This window comes from Lepidochelys kempii, chromosome 18 (genome assembly GCF_965140265.1).
Source record: "Lepidochelys kempii isolate rLepKem1 chromosome 18, rLepKem1.hap2, whole genome shotgun sequence".
Lineage (NCBI taxonomy): Eukaryota > Metazoa > Chordata > Testudines > Cheloniidae > Lepidochelys > Lepidochelys kempii.
The window spans coordinates 23,234,252-23,257,132 of NC_133273.1; the positions used below are offsets into that span (position 1 = coordinate 23,234,252).

Genomic DNA, 22,881 nt, shown 5'->3' on the forward strand with positions numbered 1-22,881 from the left:
ATTGCCCATGAAAAGCAAGGTCTTAAACCAAAGACAGATTCTGCCAAACCCAAAAGTTTTCAAAGTTCTAGAAGCATTGCAAGCTCCAGAATAGGACAAGGGCCTTCCAGCCCACAGCCTGAGGTCACCTCCCAGCTGCTAAAGAAAACCCTTGGGAACATCTGCAGTCACCACAGTAATATTATTCAGTATTTTAATAGCTGTCAAGAGTTCAGCTTGCAGCTCTCTAGGGGATGGGAACATCAGAAGCAGTTGAGTGTCTTATAGATGTCAGTCCGTATATGGTCCAAAAAATTGTAATAAGGCCATCTATCCTGGAGCCTGCTTTCCATGTCAACCAAGAAGAGCTATTCAGAGAGACAGACGGACACTTGACTGATGAGTCCTGACCATCATTCAAACAATGAGTCACTCACGGTTTGGCTGCTGTCAGAGGCAAACTCTCTTTCTGGTCTTTTTGCCCAGCCCCAGGCTCGAGTTCCTGGTGATCCCACTGCAGTCACCTGCCACCTCCTGGAGAGGATTGCTTGGGATGCTTGCCAGACATGTTGCTGCTCAGTAACAGGAAAGTAGGGAGCACATGCTTCCCTGCCACGACCACCCTGCTGCTGGTGCAACTGAGGGAGGTGCCCAAAGTCCTGGACCTGATCTGCACTCCAAGAACGCAGCAGGCTCAGCTCAGTATTACAGGCCACATCCTGCTTGCCTCTGTCTCTTGCTGGCTTCAGTGGGTTTATAAGGCAAGCAGGACGTGGCCCTAGGTGGGTTAAAGAGAGAGACGATGTTGCTGACAAATGAGGATAGGGCAGGAAATTTACATGACCTGCAGCTGATGCCTCTGTGACAGAGCTGCAGTAACTACTGGCCCCAGGATGCAGTGCGAAGAACACGGCGAGCGGAAGCCCTTCGTCACTGCACTGCTCAGATCAAGAGCTGGGACCTGTCGTCTCTGTGGGCTGATGTGACGAAGTGGGACTGTTCTTAATGTTTCCTCTGAATAGTGTGGGGGTGCTTCAGTTTCCCCTATGCAGTTCTTAAGTATCTAGGGGGTGGGGTAAGGGTGTATGATCATTGCAGAGCCCTAGAGGGCAGGTGTGTGCAGGGGTCTGGACACAGAGAATGGCCGACACTCTGTTTCCTGGCAACTGATGGCCTGGGCCCTTCCCCCTGCAAGGTGAGAGCTAAAGGGTTGGAGAACAAAGGAATCCGGTGACCTCCTGGCCTGGGAAAGGGACAAAGCCCAGAGGAGGAGGGGCTGGAGGGAGTTTCAGTTTGGGGCTGGCTGGGACATGGAGTGAAGTGCACATGTGGTTGTCTGGCTCACTGCCCCCCAAAATGGACCCAGCTGAGGGGTCCCGTTCTCTGCACCTGCAAGCTCTATTTTAGACCACGTTTCTGTCGTCTAATAAACCTTCTGTTTTACTGGCTGGCTGAGAGTCAAGTCTGACTGTGAAGTTGGGGTGCAGGACCCTCTGGCTTCCCCAGGAGCCCCGCCTGAGGGGACTCGCTGTGGGAAGCGCACAGAGGGGCAGAGGATGCTGAATGCTCTGAGGTCAGACCCAGGAAGGTGGAAGCCGGGTGAGCTGTGTGTCCTGAAGACAGGCTGCTCACAGAAAGGCGACTGCCCCAGAGTCCTGACTGGCTTCATGGGGAGCAGTTCCAGAGCATCGCCCAGGGACTCCGTCACAGCTGCGCATCCCCATTAAATACAAGACCCCACACAATCTACTGCCAAGCTGCATTTCACGTTTGACCTGTCAACAGCACGGAGGTGGTTGACCAAAGCTCACAGTGCCAGTCCCCTGCTACGCAGCTCAGAGCAGCTGGGTGCCGCGTCAGCCTGGGCTGCTCAGAGACAAGGAGACGCCTTTTTGAAGTTGCTGCAATGCACAGTACTGCTACTCGGTGTCACGCACACACCTGTGGGCACTGGTCTGTCTACCCCGCGCGCGCACGGACCCGAAACCCCGCGCGCACAGCGAAACACGGCACGGAAGACATTTCTTGCGCACACGCCTGTCAAAAATTAGAGGGAACGTTGCCCGTGGGATGCGTGGCTGAATTTGCTCCTGGTTACTTAGGAGACATGGACACTGAGCCAGGCCCACGTGTGTGTTCTAAGGTTCTGCACGGAGGGAGATGGTGCTGGAAATTGCTCCTGGCTTTACAGACATCGAGTGTTGAGTTTGTGCCTGGGCTTGGGTATCCATTTTTCAAGCTCCAAGGCCAAGGCTGGGGTCATTTTAGTGCCAGCAGACTTTACAGCTCAACGTGAAGAGCATGGCTCATGCCAGACTGCGTCTGTCCCTACTGATCTACTACACCTAGAGGCCACATCGGTGCTTGGAGAGGCCAGGGTTGGCAGGACTTGGCACCCTGCCAAACAGTTTTGTCAGATGATTCATTAAGTGTAAGGCGAATGACTCAGCATCAGAGAAGCACAGAAATATTGACGGAGACCAGAGAACAGGTGCAGGGCAGGTGCTGTTGAATCAGGAGCGTTTGCAACATCTGAGATGCGGCTGGATTGTGTTGGCAAACCTAAGGTCCATCCTGTCTAAGCAGAACACGGAGCTTCAAGGCACACAGGTGAAGACCTTATTTAAACAAAGGTTTGAATTCTTGCTACTTGGTTTAGAATTTCTCAGAAGTTTGGAAAAGAGGAAGCTTCCCCCAGACGGATGTTTCCCCTGTCCTGTTTAACCAACACTGTTCCCCTCCCCAGCAAGAGTCACGGGGGCTGGAGCCCCTACACCTGCCATTTCCTTACTTCTTCGAACATTGCTATGGGGAGCAGCACCAGGCCGAATGCCGCAAGCTCCAGGAAGAGCCCTTGTTAACGGCTTGCTGCAGGACGGGCGTGTGCACTCGCACTGGGATTGTGCAGTGTGTCCCACGACCGCAGTGTCACCACTACGTTTTTCGTTTCTTAAGGGTGGATTTTGCTTAAAGAACTAGCTCTTCAGAGGGGGGATTTTCCACCAGAGTCTGATCACTTTTAGCCAGGGCACACCAGAGGCCCCTGAAGCGTGTCTTCGGGTGACGAAACGGTTGAGTCCTGGAGTCGCTGGACGTGGGCAACCTTCTGCTCGGACAGAACATTCTTCTCCGAGCAGCAAATCTGCCTGAGGCTTTCCTCTAGCTAGAAGGCTCTCCAGGCCCCCCCACTCACGCTAATCAACTTCAGTCAGGCCCATAAGGCCTGAATAAGAACGTCTATTATACTGTTGACCTGTCTGGAACAAAGCAGGTCCCCATTTCAAACTGGTGGGCATGTGCTCTAGAGACAGAAGCCTTTCGACAAAACCAGCAGCAAGAAACATCCTAGCACATCAGGATGCTGGTTTGAAAGACTAGACGGTGCCTTGTGCCGAGAAAGGGCGACCAGGTCTGAGCCCCTGGATCCTACACTCCACGGGCTGCTGCAGGAGAAGACAGGCGCCAGCTCAGCTGGTGGTCAGACATCTGGAACCCAGCGGATGCAGTATAAGAACCTGACTAGGATGCGCAAAGGCGTCAGCCACCACGGGCAGCGGCGAGATGTTCTGGGGAGGAGAGCCATGTAAGTAGCTGCGGAGATAAAAGGGGGCTCATGATTTCTGAGGGGGATTAAACCCTACTGGAAAAGGAGGCTTTGCTTAGCAGCTCAGGTCACCCCTACACCCTTGGTCCCGTAGCACAGGGGCCTTCATTTTATTGGAGACTTTTAAGTTGGGCTTGGTATAAATAGCGTCACTAGCCGTGGGCAGCTGCGGAGCATTATTCATGTAGCAGACTGACATTGACAAGTCACACAGCTCTCCCCCTCTTGTGAGTCACAGGAGAGTCTGTCCGATTTGGGGACACGTTGCATTAGGCGATGCTAGACCAGCAGCTGCTATTAGAAGCAAATCCCGCTCTCTCTGATTCTGCACGGCATTACGAGGGGTTCTGTGCCGCATGCCCCAGAGTTCTCCCCCTACCCAACCTCCCCCTGCAAAAAAAAATCCACTCTCATCCTCCTGAATCCTGGAGTGCATTGGACACGTTGGCTCTTCCAGACCCATAGAAAATACCTTGAGTGAAATCCTGTGTCATCATGAAGCTGGCAGCATTTTGCAAGCAGATGGGTCCGTGCGGCGGGTCCAACCTTTGAGAATGCAGTCGGCCTTGCGGGCTTCTTGTGTCAGCCCAGCCGCCTCCATGCTAGGAAGCTTTCAAAAAAGGAGTGGATTTCTTTCCCCTTTCACTCACGCTAGTTGTCCCAGGCTGGGTGTGGTTTGCCTCTGGCAGTACCATCCCTGCTGTTCTCAGGTTACTCTGTCCTCAGTCTGCATCTACTGGAGTAGGTTAAACACAAAGAGAAGAGATACATGCTCCCTGCCGTGCCACTGTATTTCCGTTTCATTGCTCAATGCTGCTCGAGCACCTGGCACTGCACTGGATTTATAAAATGCCAGCACTTGGACTTCTTGTCCTTTTGATTTTTAGTTTGAAGGCTGCAGCCTGTATTTCTCCAGGGCCTGTCACTGTTACTTTTGTAGTTTAAAGCAAAGGAACCAGACTATGTAATATGGGCAGTGGGCCAAAATTTATCCTTGGTGTATTTTCATTGACTTCACTGGATATACAGGCCAGAGATGATTTTGTCTCCAGGTTTAGATTTACTGTTAGCAACAGCTGGCTCTTGTTTTATCCTCAGTAACATATTGTGCATATTGTGCACTGGCAATGGACTGGTTTCTGCAATGTGCTTTCCTGCTTTTGCATCATCACCATTATTTACTGATTTAGGGTTTTTTTCAGGGTCTATCCCAGAATTAGGCTTTATTAAATCTGCAGCCTCTTGAATTGCCCACACCATGCACCCGCTCCCAGGAATCCCCACACTAAACCAAGCTCTCCGGACAGCCCGCTCCCCAAATCCCAGAAAGAAAAGGTGAGCTTTGCAGCCTGCCTAGAAAATTAACAAATCTATTTGGATGACACTTTTCCCAAATGCAAGAACTGTTACATGTGTCAATAGACCAGCTCAATACGTATAGTGATTAACCCCCGTTCTGCAGCACACAGATATTTACAGCGTACCATAGCTTCTGTGTCTACTACACGATCACCCTTCTCTACAACAGCACGACGTGCTGAACTGCGCAAGTCCTGCATTGACTGGTAATCCTCCCTCGAGAGAACAACCTTTAATTTAATACTTCCAGGCCTCTGGACATGCATCAATTGGCAATTTTATCCTGATGCATCTGCAGGAAAATATTGACATGGTCTTAGACTGCTCATTCTGTTCTATTCAGTTCCGCAGATCCCTGTTTTCCCCAGCACTCTCGCTGAAGTTTTTGTATCTCCCTGCCTTAGTTCATGAAATGCCCTGGCTTCTGGTTTACTTAGTAACAAGCACTGAGATGTCACCTTTTAGACCTTCTAATTTTTTCCATAACCTACTATAGCTATTTAATGGGGTCTTTCCTCCAAAGGCTCAAATTGTCCCAGCCTAGTTAGCGTGCACTAGATCTGAGCCACTTCCAAGTCAATACACACAAGTACAAGGAGAACCCAACACTTCAGGACTGCAACTTGGGCAAGGATCCTAACGGGGTCTGGCTGATCCTAAATGAAGCAGGTGAGAGCAGCAGTGAGCACAGCCAAGTTCTCTGTTCTGCTCCTTCCTGCATCAAAGGTATCCGCGCCAACCTCTCCATATCTTCTTGCACTCCCAGGTAGGTATTGCACTGGCCTCAACAAATCCTTATGTATCCTGGGGATTCACCCTCGTTAAAACCTCATGGCCTCATTCAGTGCCTCAAGACAGCCATATTCCACTGCATTTATGGAGCTTCTTCATGTCTGCATCCTTCAGTCCACTCACCTCGGTTGTTTGGCCCAAATCTCATGGAGCTGGACTCATTCAAAGGCTTTTCCAAACCCAGGACCACAGAGTTCCCACCCAGGTATAGGACTCTGCAGCCAAGCCATTAAATGAGCCCAAATGAACCTGTTAGGCCCTGCTTGGCCTGTCCAGGGGTGGCCATGGCTGTCCCTGGGACATTACTTGGGTTTTAAGAAAAAGGAAACCATGGGAACAAATACAAGTCAAATACACAAGTGTGCTTTAACAGCAGAGTTAACTAGGTATTGAAAACATGCATGGTAGCAACTCCATCTGCAAACCATAACCAGGTGCTATTGCATTACAAGAGTGCCATCCAGGCCCAGAAAACAGTATTAATTCTGAAATTACAGTAAGGTAACTGTAAATACTTCCTCACTTGTTAGCAGTAGCTATTAATGCACCAGATAGTGGCTGTCGTTCAACAGAACACCGTGTCAATATGCACCATTTGCAGCACTCAAATGATTTCAGCTAGTGGAGCTGATCCCATTGCTTACTTGTAATGTGTTAACATCCCTGAGGGCTCGCCAAGCCTTGCTCTTTGGGTGTTGATCCCACTAATCCTTGTATAAAAGTGACAATCATGGTTTACACAGCAGCTCAGCTGGTTGTCTAGATTTGTTTCTTATGATGCTCCTGAATAAATCCTGGCTTAACAAAGAGAGACTGCTGTATTTATCTGGAAGGTATCCGTATCTTACCCCAACTGAGTTAAAGAATCCACTCCTTTATTTAGCCAACCTGATGGCATGACCCCCTTACACGCCTGCTCTCTATTCCGGGTCATGCTTTGTGCAATGTGGAATGATTGCTCCTAATGGCAAAGCAATCAATCAGTGTGGAACCTACCCAGTTTTTATACCGAAAATTCATTCTGAGGAAAGCACATGATGACAGTCACCTTGTAGAAAGCTAGCAGGTGCCTCTGGGACAGCTATTAAACATTTTGGTAAACTGTTCAGTGATCACTAGAGAACTAGAAAACCCTCTTCTCCAGCCAGAGATATAGATAAGGGCCAAACGTATTGAAATGAAACATTAAACAGACCTGAAATCGAACTGCCTCTTTTAAACCATTTTTGATGTTAAAGAAAAATGGCATATGATTTCTCTTCATCCCCTGACCCTCCTTGTTTGTAATTTACCTGGTTCTCTTCACTCCCCAGCTCTGGCTAAATGCCAACGGGCACAAACAGCCCCTGTTCAAACAGGTCTGAAGATCTCTCATGATGTTCACTCTTTGCTCACGTTAATGTTGAATTTGAATGGAATTCGGATGGGTATAGAATAGATAAATCCGCTCTTAACAAGAGCTCTGGAGTCCCTATCTCAAATTGCTAAGGAAAAATGCATTAATCTAGGACAACAGAAAATCCAGGGTAACATTCATTGCCAAGGAAGCCAAAAAGTTTGATGGAAGAGTCTCTCCAACATGAGATCTGGGCTACTTGAGATGAATGTACTGTAACATGAAAATACTGAAGTGACATTGGTACATGCTCAACAAAAAGTAATGCTACTGTATTTCAATTGGCTTAGGTCATAATTTAACTTCTGACTCATTCACTTTAATTGGCATATAACTTCTGTGTAGCAGTACTGCAGGGCTTCCATAAAGCAGTGAGATTTATTGTGCTCTAGACTTTAGCTAAGGATACGCCAGGCTTTCCTGTGTAACCTGTATATATATATATGGGCCATAAAAATTTGCTCTGAGCTGTGACTCCCTATGCAATTGATGTACTAGTCATTACCTCTGTTCATAATTCTGCTATTACATCTCTCTATATTAACGTCGGGATGGTTCATATCCTTGATCAACAGGACAAATAAAAATATCCAGTAATTTCTAGGAATGTATTGTGGACAACTTTTGGTTTCAGAAGGTGGAGGAAGTAATGAGGGGGACAGCCCTTTGAGACGTAATTCTGATGATCAGGGAGAAACTGGTTGAGAACCTGAAGGTGGCAGGCAATTTGGGTGACCAGGTACTTAACAAAATTAATATTAACAACAAGGAAGGAGGAATGCAACCAAAATAGGGAAAGAAGGGGATAAAAGAGCATTTTGATAAGTTAGATGTATTCAAGTCAGCAGGCCCTGATGAAAGTCATCCTAGGGTACTTAAGGAACTAGCTCAAGCAACCTTGGAACCATTAGTGATTATCTTTGAGAACTTCTGGAGGACGGGTGAGTTTCAGAGGACTGGAGAAGTGCAAACATAGCACCTATCCTCAAAAAGGGGAACAAAAAGGACCTGGGAAATTATAGGACAGCCTATAATTACAAATTATTGCAACAAACTATCGAACAATCGTTTTGTAAGCACCTAGAGGATAACAGGATTATAAGCAATTGCCAACATGGATTTTTGTCGAGAACAAATGCCAAACCAACCTAATTTCCTTCTTGGACAGGCTTACTGGCCTAGTGGATGTGAGGAAGCTTGATTTTAATGACATTCTCAAGGACAAACTAGGGAAATGTGGTCTAGATAAAATTATAAGGTAGGTACAAAACTATAAGTCCATTCAAAGAGTAATTATCAATGGTTTGCTATCAAACTGGGAGGGGTACTGCAGAGAGCTGTACTGGGTCCAGTACTAGTCAATATTTTTCATTAATGACTTGGATAATGGAGTGGACACTATTCCTATAAAATTTGCAAAATTTACTTAGGAAATTTACTTAAGAAAAAATCAAATGCACAGCTACAAAATGAATAACTAGCTGAGTGACTACTGTTGAAAAGGACATGAGGGTTACAGTGGATTACAAATTGAATGAGCCAACAATCTGATGCAGTTGCAATAAAGGCTAATATTCTGGGGTATATGAATGGGAGAGTTGTATGTAAGATGGGAGGTAACTATCCCACTCTACTCAGCACTGACGACGCCTCAACTGGAGTCCTGTGTTCTGGGTGCCACACTTTGGGAAAGATGTGGACAAATTGGAGAGTCCAGATAAGAGCAAAAAAGAAAAGTGATAAAAGGTTTAGAAAACCTGACCTATGAAGAAAATTGTCTAAAACTGGGCATGTTTAGTCTTGAGAAGACTGAGGGGGGCATTTGTTAAGTCTTCAAGTATGTTAAGGGCGATTATAAAGAAGACGGTGATCAATAGTTCTTCATGTCCACTGAAGATAAGACAAGTCATCAGCGTAATCTGCACCAAGGGAGATTGAAGTGAGAAATTAGGAAAAACTTTCTAATGCTCAGGGTAGTTAAGCTCTGGAACAGGCGTCCAAGGTAGGTCGTGGAATTCCCCACCACTGGAGGTTTTAAGAATCGGTTACAAAAACACCTTCCAGGGATGGTCTAGGTTTACAGGGTCCTGCCTCAGCACAGGGGGCAGGACTAGATGACCTCTCAAGGTCCCTTCCAGCCCTACATTTCCATGATTCTCTGACTGGCACACTCACCTGTCAAGGCTATGTGTTTTCACCTCTTTTACCTGGTTTATTGAGGAGATTAGAGTTGTAATTTCAATGCAGCTTCTAATGAGAGCTTCTTAACCCTTGGGGGGGGGGGGGGTGAGTGACCACAACACTAATGACACAAATGAATTCCATGGGGATTATCCGAAGACACTCAGTATGAAGAGCACTGCACATTTTAGTCCTGCAGCTCCTGTTCCAGGGGCATTTCCCATTCAATCCAATGAACACATTAGCCCAAGTCTAACCCTGAAGAGAACTCCTGGGACACCTTGGAATGATTATTTAGACCACACACAATTTCTGAAAAGAAAAAAATGACACCCTATTTCCTTCAGCTGAAGACTGACCGATTTTATTCATGTCACAGTGCACCCTAAATAACTTAGATGTGCACATAAATATTACATAGATTTGAATGGAATGAACTGAGAGTCCCATACAATACTGAGTAGCATTTATACTTGAGTAATATAAATAAGCTTTGGTGTACATATTTTAGGACATACTGTAGATCAACACTGCATTACAAAAAGTCATGGCCCTGTGTATTCTTTGGTATGCCCGTTGCTTTCTGTGCCACTCCACCTATGGCAGACTGGAGTTATTTTATTGAATGGTGTTGGAATGAATAATACCCGGTGTACAGTAACCTGGTAGTATTTACTTGGACATAAATTCAATTTTATGCTGCTCCTACATATTCAATGTGCCTTTTAGAAACATAAAACACAGCTGTATTGCAGAACTTGGCCTTTGGGAAGCTAGTGGTTTTGGGGAGTAGGCATGGGCCTTTGGCATCCAGAAAGGCACAGCAGTTTGCCTGGAATTATGGAACAAACATTAGACTGGATGTTTCTGCTAAAACTGCTCAGTAGTTTAACAAAAAAGTGTGGGCTGGATGAATGGACGATAAGGTGGATAGAAAGTTGGCTAGATTGTCGGGCTCAACGGGTAGAGATCAATGGCTCCATGTCTAGTTGGCAGCCAGTATCAAGTGGTGTACCCCAAGCGTCGGTCCTCGGGACGGTTTTGTTCAATATCTTCATTAATGATATGGAGGATGGTGTGGATTGCACCCTCAGCAAGTTTGAAGATGACACGAAACTGAGAGGAGAGTTAGATACGCTGGAGGGTAGGGATAGGATGCAGAGGGCCCTAGACAAATTAGAGGATTGGGCCAAAAGAAATCTGAGGAGGTTCAGCAAGGACAAGTGCAGAGTCCTCCACTTAGGACGGAAGAATCCCATGCACTGCTACAGACTAGGGACTGAATGGCTAGGCAGCAGTTCTGCAGAAAAGGACCTGGGGTTACAGTGGACGAGAAGCAGGATTCGAGTCAACAGTGTGCCCTTGTTGCCAAGAAGGCCAATGGCATTTTGGGATGTATAAGAAGGGGCATTGCCAGCAGATCAAGGGACATGATCATTCCTCTCTATTTGACATTGGTGAGGTCTCATCTGGAGTACTGTGTCCAGTTTTGGGCCCCACACTACAAGAAGGATGTGGAAAAATTAGAAAATGTCCAGCGGAGAGCAACAAAAATGATTAGGGGACTGGAACACATGACATATCAGGAGAGGCTGAGGGAACTGGGATTGTTTAGTCTGCAGAAGAGAAGAATGGGGGGTGGGATTTGATAGCTGCTTTCAACTACCTGAAAGGGGGTTCCAAAGAGGATGGTTCTAGACTGTTCTCGGGGGTAGCCGATGACAGAACAAGGAGTAATGGTCTCAAGTTGCAGTGGGGGAGGTTTAGGTTGGATATTAGGAAAAACTTTCACTAGGAGGGTGGTGAAGCACTGGAATGCGTTACCTAGGGAGGTGGTGGAATCTCCTTCCTTTGAGGTTTTTAAGGTCAGGCTTGACAAAGCCCTGACTGGGATGATTTAGTTGGGGATTGGACTTGAGGTCCCCTCCAACCCTGATATTTTATGATTCTAATTCAAAAACTGATTTAAAATTGGCATCATTACGGTTCAGATTTAACATTCAATTGTGACGAATGGTGGCACAGCTCAGACTTCAGAACGATTGTTTCAGTTTATGTGTGAACGCAAAAAGACAAACACTCCATCTCAACGCTTGAGTCATATCTGAAAGGCTCACTTTAAAAAAAACAAAAAGGAAAAACTTATCTTCTGGAGTACAATTCTGCCGCACAGAATGAATTCTGCCACCATTTGCACAGGTACAGGATCAATGAATACACAGGGCCCAATGAACACTTCATACAACACGAGTGAAAGGTTAGTTTTATTTGTCCAAGTAAATAATTCTAAAGTGGTTATGTTTATTTCTAGGCAGCTCTGCCATAAATATTTAGGTCCAAGATGAAGGGTCATTGTTGAGTGAGCGGTTGCATCTGTGCCTGCCTTTTGGCTTTTGTTTGAAGATATCTCCCTTTTCCATCTTCAAAACGTCTCTTCTCATCTTCACTTTCTACCTGTTGATCAGAAAATCAAAAACCTGAATATTATTTCTGTTCTCTTTTGGATGCTTGCGAGTCTGACAGCGAGCTCTTAGCTTACTTCATAACAATTCAGTCAACATTCTAGTCTGCCTTCCAGCCTGAAAGACCCCAAGGACTTTGCAACTATGGGACAGATTCTGACCTCAGCAGCACCAGGGCAAATCTAGGGTAACTCCACTGAAGTCAAATGGAGTTACTCCCATTTACTGCAGCATAACAGAGTAGAAACTATTGACAGGAATCTGATCATCCACCCCAGGGAGAACAAGCATAGGAAATGGCTTGGAGAATTTATGCAGGAATTTAAGATAAAAAAGCTCTTCCATGAATCTTAGGGGTGAGAAATGAGTGCACTGCAAGCCCGAGTGGCCACACATAGCAGCAGACAGTCTCTGCCCGGCAGACATGCTTATTTCTTTATAGTTCAGAGATGGAGGATATTCAGCAAACTGATCCACAGCCAACAAGTGCTAAAAGGAGATCACCTTCAAGAGACGCTTCCAACTGAATGGCATGCAAACCACAGGAGCCATGGAAGGTGCCCTAGTGTCATTAAGAACAGCCCTCAGCCTCCCTTGCAGGCCACAGACACACCTTTTGTAGGAGGGGAATGTTCTGTTTTGAACGAAGATCTTTTCTTAGTTCAAAAGCTGTGGCCCTTCATTGCTTTTTAAAAGTCGATCACCAAATAAAAGCCCTAGGAGCCCTGCAGCCGCAAGGAAGCCAGCAGCCTGAGATTCCTTAAGTTAAAAGGCAGCAAGAGTGCAAGTTTGTCAAACGTTACAGGGAATTCACTTATTTATGTACAGAGATGTTTGTTAAGTGGGTTAGCCAGGAAGGTAAATCAATTTCTCAGACACGTATGGCAGCTTTTAATTTCTTAGCCAAGTACACACTGCCAAGTCCCTGATGGGATAACATCTTCATGGCCATTCATTTTATAAATTACTGAATTTGTTACACTTTAGGTACAATTTACATGGTTTTATAAACACTCTGCAGAACACTTGGCTGTAGGTAACCCTGCTAATAGGATTTGGATGAACAAATTCATTTCACAATGAAGAATGCATCAGCAAAGTTATCAGTGATTTTGGGTTACAATCAGAGGCTAGCAGCAAGAGAATATTAAAATCATATTCTCTCTCGTTTAGACAGCACCAGGGTGAATGCTGCACTTTCCAGACAGAGCCCGGCACAACCCCAGACTTCGGGAACTTGCAGTCCAAGGACTCAAGCCTGCAAACCCTTATGCACATGTGTAACTTAGTAGTATCATCAACCCATAATGCCTCCCCAGAGCACCCACCTTTGGGTCCATCAAGTCCTTTAGGACCGGATGGTGAGGTCCAACACATTGACATTTCTGCTACTGGCTCTAACAGAAACAAGTCAAACCTCTTGGAGCCCAAACAAACAGGTTTGTGTATAGTGAAAATATCCTGCAGGAGCTAGGAGACCAAACCAGAGCAGGGAGTCTTTACTTCCAGATGTTTCAGAGTAAGAGGCTATTGGCAAAAATGACTAGAATGAGCTTTTGAATGTATGGTTATAGCAAACCCTTCCTCTCACAGACATCTCAAACTGCTCTCTACATGCCCCCAGGTCCCAGCCTGGCAGCCTCCCAGCCAGCAAAACAGCAGCTCTGGCGCAGTTCAAACGCTGGGGCGAGTTCTCTTCTGAAATGGGCGATAGAACCACACAGCTAGAGTTGGTTTTTCCAAGTCGCTTTATTATGTTCCCCACCCCCACCTTTCTTCAGTGTTGTCTATGGGATGGGCATTTTCTTCAGGCTGCTATGCCTAGCTTGGCCCAGTAAATGGGAGTTGAGAGTGGGGCAGAAGGAGGTCACTTATTTATAAGCTACTGAGTAAAAAGCCCCTAAAACCTTTGGCTTAAGTTTTCAGCAGAAGGCTCATCTATAACGTGTGTCTGCAATCCCTTGTCACTTGGATAAACTCATGAGCTTCCCCTCAAGGCTACGTCTACACTGCACACCCCTGTCAGTGGTGTAGCTCCATGCTGCAGTGAAAAGCAGGCTAGCTACACATGTCCGTGAAAGGCTCTGGCAGGGGGGAGGCTGAGCTTTTCCGCACCTTGGGAGTCGTTCCCCGATGCCATATTCTTTTCCTGTGGTGGGCAAAGGCTCCAGCAGTGCGGAGACAGCAGGACACTATACAGGAGAAAACAGCAGCACAGATGGGATGCACAGCTTGGGCAACTGGGGAACCACGTAAGTTACATACCGTGTCCGTACTTTACTTGTCTTAAGCTATGCCTCACTGTCTATACTGCTACTTAAACCCGTGCTTGGGGCTTCCCGAGTACATGCTATGCATGCCACCAAAAGAAGCGTGCAGTGCGGGTGTAGCCCAGCAACCAGTGAAATCTTAGACTAGAGACTCACACGGCTTTCCCAAGCAATGTTCATACCAAGATTATCCAAACACCATGTGCAGAGACAAATCTCACATGCCAAGCGTGCCCTGGCTGAAAAATCTGTCAGTGCAAGAGACATGCAGGCCAACCCTTCATGGCTTAATTGCAACCAGCAAAGGGGACGTTCATGGATCACATTTATTTATTATGCATCATCTTGGTCCTGTTTTTCAGCCACAAGAACAGCAGTATGAATGGATTGTCGCTTTCAAGGATGCTCCTTGCTGAACCATTAGCCTACATTCTTTGTAAACAATGGGAAGCTTTTCCTAGCCATACAGGTAGTAACAGCGCACTAATTGACAAGACAACGGCCCTGTTGAGGAAGAGGAGTAGAGAGAAGCTTGTTTTCTGCGTGGGCTCCACTCTCCATTATTGTTTTCCTGGCTGTAAATGACAAACAAGTAAACAAACACGACTAATTTAGCTGAAGTGCTCTGGGAGGTGAACACCGCTGCACATGCAGAGAGAACCACTCCAACAGTGGCTTGAGAACAATTAGAGTCACCCACAGCAATTCAGAGAAGGAAACCTGATACATTCCTGAGCACTCGTTGGGCTGGCAGTGCAGGAAAGGCTGCAGGGTGCTAGCTGCAGAGCTCAGGCCTGGTGCCTTCACCTCTCCCGAGGTGATTCTCTCAAAGCGCCCTGTGTATACACCATGGATATCCAGCAGATCCAACTGGACTCGGTACCTACAGTTCTTCCCGTCTGGAGCGTGTGACCAGCAGTAAATGCAGGGGCTCAGAACAGCCTTCTTAAAACGAAAGTACTGTTAGTGAACTACAGGAGCAAAGCACTAGATGAGACTAAAAGGATTTTAACAAAAGGTTTTTTTATTATTATTATTTATATGCTACAGCTTTATTTCAGTGTCCACTTCACTTTTCTGGTTTGGGCATACAGGCACATGGATCTTACCTAGAGGCTTGCCATTCCTTAGCAGAAACTCTGGGCAGGTCCCACTTCCCAGACACCCCACACTCCAGAATCTGGGTTCACCTTGGCTTTCCTTTGTCCTTAAATCCAGACAGCAGCCCTCTGACGCAGGGTTTGTCTACACAACAGTTGTGTCAGTCTCACTAATGTGGCTCAGGGCTGTGAATCAGCCTCTCTCAGGGAGGTGGTTTTATTGTGCTGCCGACAGCCCTATTCTGTGCTCTCCCAACAGCAGAAGGCAGCTGCACGATGTGGTGCTTCTCGTGTAGACTAGCCCTTACTTTCCAGGGTGGGACCTGTTGCCCCAAACCCGTTTGCTCACAGGGGGTAGAGTCAAAGCAAAAGGCTCCTGCACTGACTCACACCACCCCTAATATTTGCTGAGAGAGGTCTTATCTCACGTCATTGTGTTGCCTTCCTGTTCGGTTCCCAACCCCCCTGGGGGTTTAGTCCAGGACAGCCATACAGTAAATATCCCATTAACCAAGTCAAGAAACCGTATTCTTAGCTTATTACACAGCAGCTCCATCTCTCCCACAGTGGGATCCAAATTAAGTCCTGATTTCAGTCCTTTGCCACCAGCCTCATCTGTCTAGCAGTTGACTGTACATATCCCTCTGTCAACACTGCTAATACAGCCATTGTGCCTCTGATGGCCACTTACAATTACTTCCCAGGTTGGGACGAGGTGAGGGAGGTTGGTAGGGCTTGACAGTGCAGTAGGGGCACTCAGAGGAGTGCCTTCTGTCCCTGCTGCCATCGCCACTCTATCAGGGGATGGGCAGGAGAAACTGAAAGGCCATCTCCCAGCTGGAAGGGGCTCAAGAATCCCACTGGAGAGACCTTGTGTTGCTCTTAATTCGCTGTGCGACGATTGATGGGAGCTACACACAAAGGCAACAGAAGCTACTAAAACACTTTCACAAACTCAAGTAACTGTTACCCCAGAACAGTGGGGCTGCCCCAGGGCCAGGGAGCACACAGCCCACATGGACAAATGACCATCCGCACGCTGCTCACCAGGAGGCTTTTGCAGAGCCGGCACAGAGTTTGCGTTAATGCTGAACAAGCAGCAACCTCTCCCCCGAGCTGAAGTTGAGGGGACTAGCCTCCGAGCAATCCTGGAAACATTTCTTCCTACCACTTGAATTATGGAAGGAACGGCCAAGGGCAAAAATATAACCATGAATCAGCCGTTCAAGGGGGAATTGGAGGGGGTGGAGGCGACTGACCTGACTGAACAGGAACTCCGATGCATCCGATGAAGCGAGCTGTAGCTCACGAAAGCTTATGCTCAAATAAATTGGTTAGTCTCTAAGGTGCCACAAGTCCTCCTGTTCTTTTTGCAAATACAGACTAACACGGCTGTTACTCTGAAAACTGAACAGGAAAAGAAACTCCATCTTTAAGGGGAAAATAGTGCACTAGTTTCACAGAGATGAAGGGCAGAAGGGACCATGAGATCATCTAGTCTGACCTCCTGCCTTTCACAGGCAGGAACATGTCACCCCGATGTGGAGCCCAGTGACGAAACTAAAGCAGTTTAGTCAGCAGGAGAGTAACTGTTGTGTGCCCCAGGCTGAGAACAGGAGAGACTGAGGCCTCTGGAACAGCAAGGGCTCAAATAGGTGAGATATGCCTCGAGGATCCCAGCCTGTGATCCGGGCCTGTCACTGCAGAGGAAGGTGAAAACCCCCAAGGGTCCCTGCCAATCTCACCTGGGGGGAAATTCCTTCCTGACCCCAAATCTGGCAGTCAGCTGGACACTGAACATGTAAGCAAGACACACCAGCCAGGCCGCTATAAATAGGATTCTCTGGACTAGCCCAGACAACTGGCCCACCCCAGCTGGCATCCTGTCTCTAGCTGTGGACAATCTCTGATGTTTCAGAGAAAGGTGGAAAAACAGCCACCCAGATTGCAAATGGGTGTTTGGGGGGTGGGGTGGGGAATTCCTTCCTGACCCCTGCAAGTGACATGCTGAAGCTCTGAAGCTTGAGACTCCAAGGCCAGATGGGACCACCACAGACATTCAGCCCGTACCCACGTCCACTGTCCCCAGCCTGCAAACCTCTCCCAGACACAACTTTCAGAAAGATATCTAATCTTGTCATAAAGACTCCAAGAGCTGGAGAGCCCACTGCCTCCCCAGTAAACTGTTCCACTGTTTAATCACCCACACTGCTAAGAAGCTGCATCTTATATCAAAGTTGAATTGAATCTTGTTGCGCCTCTGTCAGCAAGGTTGAAAAGCTTCTCACGATCAGATCTCTTTTCCATGCGTCAGCAGCACCCATGCACCACGATCAAGTACCTCTAAACCTTCTCTTCAGTACGCTGAATACATTTAACTCCTTAAGCCTTCCAGCCCCGGACCACGTTTGTGGTCCTCCACTGAACTCTCTCCAATATCTCCACACCCTTCTTGAAGTGTGGTCACCAGAACTGGACACAGTATACAAGCAGCAGTCTTACCAGGCAAGACCACTTCCCTATCTCTATTCGATGTTCCCCTTTTTATACACCCAAGGGCCCCATTAGCCCTTTTCGCCACAACACTGTACTGAAAGCTCACACTGAGAGGATTATCTGCAACGACACCCAAGTGCTTTTCTGAATCACTGCTTTCTGAGACAGACTTCCATCCTGTATCTATAATTGGCATTCTTTGTTCCCCGATGCAGGTACCTGGCATTTGCCTGTATTAAAGTAAAAGGCTAATGGAGTGCCCATCTTTAAAAAAGGGAAGAAGGAGGATCCTGGGAACTACAGGCCAGTCAGCCTCACCTCAGTCCCTGGAAAAATCATGGAGCAGGTCCTCAAGGAATCAATTCTGAAGCACTCAGAGAAGAGGAAAGTGATCAGGAACAATCAGCATGGATTCGCCAAGGGCAAGTCATGCCTGACTAATCTAATTGCCTTCTATGACGAGATAACTGGCTCTGTGGACGAGGAGAAAGCAGTGGACATGTTGTTCCCTGACTTTAGCAAAGCTTTTGACATGGTCTCCCACAGTATTCTTGCCAGCAAGTTAAAGAAGTATGGGTTGGATGAATGGACACTAAGGTGGATAGAAAGCTAGCTAGATTGTCAAGCTCAACGGATAGTGATCAATGGCTCCATGTCCAGTTGGCAACCGGAATCAAGCGGAGTGCCCCAAGGGTCGGTCCTGGGGCCAGTTTTGTTCAATATCTTCATTAATGATCTGGAAGATGGAGTGGATTGCACCCTCAGCAAGTTTGCAGATGACATTAAACTGGGAGGAGAGGTAGATATGCTGGAGGGTAGGGATAGGATACAGAGGGCCCTAGACAAGTTAGAGGATTAGGCCAAAAGAAATCTGATGAGGTTCAACAAGGACAAGTGCAGAGTCCTGCACTTAGGACGGAAGAATCCCATGCACCGCTACAGACTAGGGACCGAATGGCTAGGCAGCAGTTCTGCAGAAAAGGACCTAGGGGTTACAGTGGACGAGAAGCTGGATATAAGTCAACAGTGTGCCCTTGTTGCCAAAAAGGCCAATGGCATTTTGGGATGTATAAGTAGGGCATTGCCAGCAGATCGAGGTACGTGGGGATTTGTCCTGCTTTGAGTAGGGGGTTGGACTAGATGACCTCCTGAGGTCCCTTCCAACCCTGATATTCGATGATTCTATGATCCTATGATCATTCCCCTCTATTCGACATTGGTGAGGCCTCATCTGGAGTACTGTGTCCAGTTTTGGGCCACACACTACAAGAAGGATGTGGAAAAATTGGAAAACATCCAGCGGAGGGCAACAAAAAAGATTAGGGGACTGGAACACATGACATATCGGGAGAGGCTGAGGGAACTGGGATTGTTTAGTCTGCGGAAGAGAAGAATGAGGGGGGATTTGATAGCTGCTTTCAACTACCTGAAAGGGGGTTCCAAAGAGGATGGATCTAGACTGTTCTCAGTGGTAGTAGATGACAGAACGAGGAGTAATGGTCTCAAGTTGCAGTGGGGGAGGTTTAGGTTGAATAGTAGGAAAAACTTTTTCACTAGGAGGGTGGTGAAACACTGGAATGCGTTACCTAGGGAGGTGGTGGAATCTCCTTCCTTAGAAGTTTTTAAGGTCAGGCTTGACAAAGCCCTGGCTGGGATGATTAGGTCGGGATTGGTCCTGCTTTAAGCAGGGGGTTGGACTAGATGACCTCCTGAGGTCCCTTCCAACCCTGATATTTGATGATTTTATGAAAATACATTTTATTGGATTGTTCCATTTAACCAGGTGATTCAAATCACTAACAGTAAGCTGTCCCCCTCCTAGAAACAGTCCTGCTTATTGATACTTCCCTATTGTCAGCTACATTCTGGGATTATCTGTGAGACAATTTTAAATCCAGCTAATGTGTTAATTCCATAGAATTCAAATTTTTTAATCAAAGTATCATGTGGTACTAGGTCAAATGCCTTGGAGAAACCCAAGTATGCCATATCAGCAGTTACTTCATCAGCCAGATCATGTTTTATTTAAGACTATAAGGTGGGAACAGAAAAGCACTCACTCAGATGCACAAAGGAACAACAAAGACTCAGGAGAATATTGTGTGTGGTCCCACCTGTGTGACTCTGGGATTTTAACATCAAACACTAGGCGACTGAGAATCACAGGACCTTAAAGGCTTATAAATTGAAGTTCTAACTAGTAATACTAATGGTGGGCATCTGTTACCAACCCCCGAATTCCCTCAACTAGCACATGGCAAAAATTAAAGGCAATGCAGCACCTGGTGCAATTGCCTGGGGGAATCGATTAAAAATGTATAACCCTGAACTACATGGGAACAATACAGATTAATTATTAAATTATTGCCCAGAGATACACAGATGTATCTGCCAGTCAGCTCCAGGAGCTGCATCTGACATGGCTGCTCTGGGCCTGCCAGGGACAGGAGCTACTCTGCAGCTGAAACATATGGGGCTGAGATCAATGTGGAATGTCAGAGCCCCCAACCAATGACCCTACAGTGACTCAGGACACTGCTGTCTGCTACAGCACAAGGGGACTTGCCATCCTTTTGATGTTAAAAGTATCTTCACCCACATATTTTGCTGATGTTGCATCATCTGCCCACACAGCCCCTAATGACCTAGTATGGAAACTAAATCATGCTCGACGGAACACCTGGAGGTGCTAACTTTTGAGTGAAATGAGACAAAAAGTTAACACCAACTCCAACCACTGTTTTGTTTTTCATCTCTTTGGGCACGTTTCATCTTGCATAGCAGGGCAAGTCCCATATCAGATCTAAGGTGAACTCCAGAGGTTTTAAAAGAGACTCAGTGGAGATTTGGTGCAAGGACCAGAATCACCTCATCAGCTGAAATAGAAATTCTGGCCTTGGGGTTGCCAGTATCTCTAGTTAAACTGTAAGCACTTTAGGGCAAGGACAGGAGGATTGAGATAGAGCAAGAGACATGCTTCCTACACAGACTGCTGGCTAGCAGTGAACACCTGACCTGGAGTGGCAAACTCTGCTTCCCTTGCCCGGTAACATGCCATGCTACTGCTATGCCAATAGAGTCAGCCCTGTCCACTCCAGCACTAGATGGATCACATTCACATTCTCTGCAGTACACAAGGGTTTTGATGTCCCTTTCCACTGGACAGAATAATACGGATGTAAAAACCAGCTGTTTTCTAAAAGCAATTACAAAGTAAGCAAGAACATTCCTTTCCAGAGCAGATGCTCACTACTGGGGAGCCAAAAAAACCTGGCTCGCCTTCGGATTCAGCATCCTCCTGTGACTGGAGTTTCCGCAGCGTTTCTGAAGCGTCTGGCACACGGGGCCAGCTATGCTGCACTCAAGCAGGCTGCTGCTCAAGAGCGGCACAAAGAGCTGGTGCACACACCTAGACAGGCACCCTGAAGGCCGAGTTTGGGCTGGCACTCAATTAGTAACGTGCCATTAAAATACAAGCCCTGCTGGAGTGTCCCTGATGCCCCGGTGGTATCAAGGGGGTAGAAGGACACACGCAGCCAGGGTAAGGCTGAGTCCACACTTCCATTTTTCAGACTTGAGGGGGAAAGGCCTGAGCTGGTAGTAGCCTGGCCTACAGCTATATCCAATGGGAGCGAAGGGCCTGAAAATTCCAGTGCAGGCTAGACCAAGGTCTTCAAAGGCAGCGGGCTGTTTCGTTCCCCTGGACCGAACAGAGGAAAGATAGCAGCCCTGCGCCCTGGCCAGGGCCGCCTGTTTCGCCTTGCTGCTCTCCAGGGCAACGGGGGCCAGAATCTGCCCTGTGGGAGCAGAAAGCTTGGCCTGCAGCATGGACTACATGCCTGTTAGCACCTGCAGATATTTTACATTATTCAAGTGACGCTCAGAAGCCACCACTCTGCTGCTTTTCTCTTGCTACACTGACAAAGTAATGGGAGACGAAGTGCCATCTTGCAGCCCTCCACACTCCAGCTGGCTCTGGGAGGTCACTCCCCTCCTCCCTATAAAACACTTACTTTTCAGAAGACACATGCATTTTTAGAATGCCAAGTACAGCTGCAGAGAAAACAAGCGAAGGAGTCTCTGGACGAGTCTGAGTGCGTCTGGCTAACAGTGCCATGCAGCAGACAGCACAGCTCATCCACTTTACCACAGACCATCTGAGCTGGCTACCATTTGGCAGTAAATACACCAGGGAAAAGGAAGGGAGCGGCGGGCTGGATCTCAAAGCAATACATGGAAATCTACAATTTCACAGACTTTAAGGCCAGAAGGGATTATAATAATAAGCTAGTCTACCTCCTGCATAACACAGGCCAGAGTTTTACCCAGTGATTACTGCATCAAGCCCAACTATTAATGGACAAGATACAGCATCCTTTAAAGAGCAGCCCATCTTGACTTAGACTCCAGGTGGTCAATTTGCCACCTCCCTAGGTAATCTGTTCCAATGGCAGATTTACCCTTGCTTAATCTGTGTCTTATTTCCAGTTTGTCAAAGTAAGGGTGGGTAAAGAACAGAGCTCCACAGAAAGGCCACAAAACTGTCCAGAGTCACAGGACCTAGTGCCAGGAGTGGGCTCAGAACAGGGGTCCAGACCCAGACCCTGCCCTATCCACTCAACTAAGCTGCCAGCCCAGACTTCCAGGCAAGCAGGGCTGGAGGTTCTAGTATCTGTTGGTGCTGCCTCCTACAAAGGTCCCTTGAGAGGGCCATTAAATGCTCCCAGCTCTGCCCCAGGCCTGGAAGGCAGCCTGCTTAGTGAGAGCAGCTGAGTTTGGCCCAGAATTCTCATCTCCCATATGGTCTCCAGCCTGGCCCCACTGCGTGTGGGTGTAAGACTAATCTACAGTGGAAAACATTGTTCTAATTTTCCAATAGGAAACTTGCAAACAAAGCGCTTTGGCATTTGCCTTTCCTGTGTGTGATTTGAGAACACACCCTGATAACTTGGCATATGAAATAAGTAATGAAGTTCACAATTAGCAGAGTCAATAGCCTGTCTGTTTTAGAATGAATGGCTGTCTAGGCTGATCAGGGCTTCGAGGGGTGGGCAGAACAATTTCCTGTAAGCCTGACAGTTACAGACCTCTTTAATTAGTGAAGTCTTACAGAGAAACCTCACTTGAGTTTATAATGGGAAACATAAGGCGTCTCTGGATGATAATGAGTGCAATTAAAACTTGTGTCTAGATTATTTTAGATATTTAATTGAGCAGGGCAAGCGAGGTATTGCCGAGCTCT

At 47.1% G+C, this 22,881-nt stretch overlaps 1 protein-coding gene across 2 annotated transcripts in view; it reads right to left on the reverse strand.

Moving 5' to 3' along the window:
* Positions 1–9,659: 9,659 nt before the first annotated feature.
* The window catches only part of ACOT7 (acyl-CoA thioesterase 7), a 108,263-nt gene continuing 95,041 nt past the window's right edge, over positions 9,660–22,881 (reverse strand). For both annotated transcript variants that reach the window (XM_073316627.1, XM_073316626.1), the window contains one exon: positions 9,660–11,765. In XM_073316627.1, the coding sequence (XP_073172728.1) occupies positions 11,661–11,765 (105 nt within the window). In that variant the 3' untranslated portion in view covers positions 9,660–11,660. The remainder of the gene's footprint in view (positions 11,766–22,881) is intronic.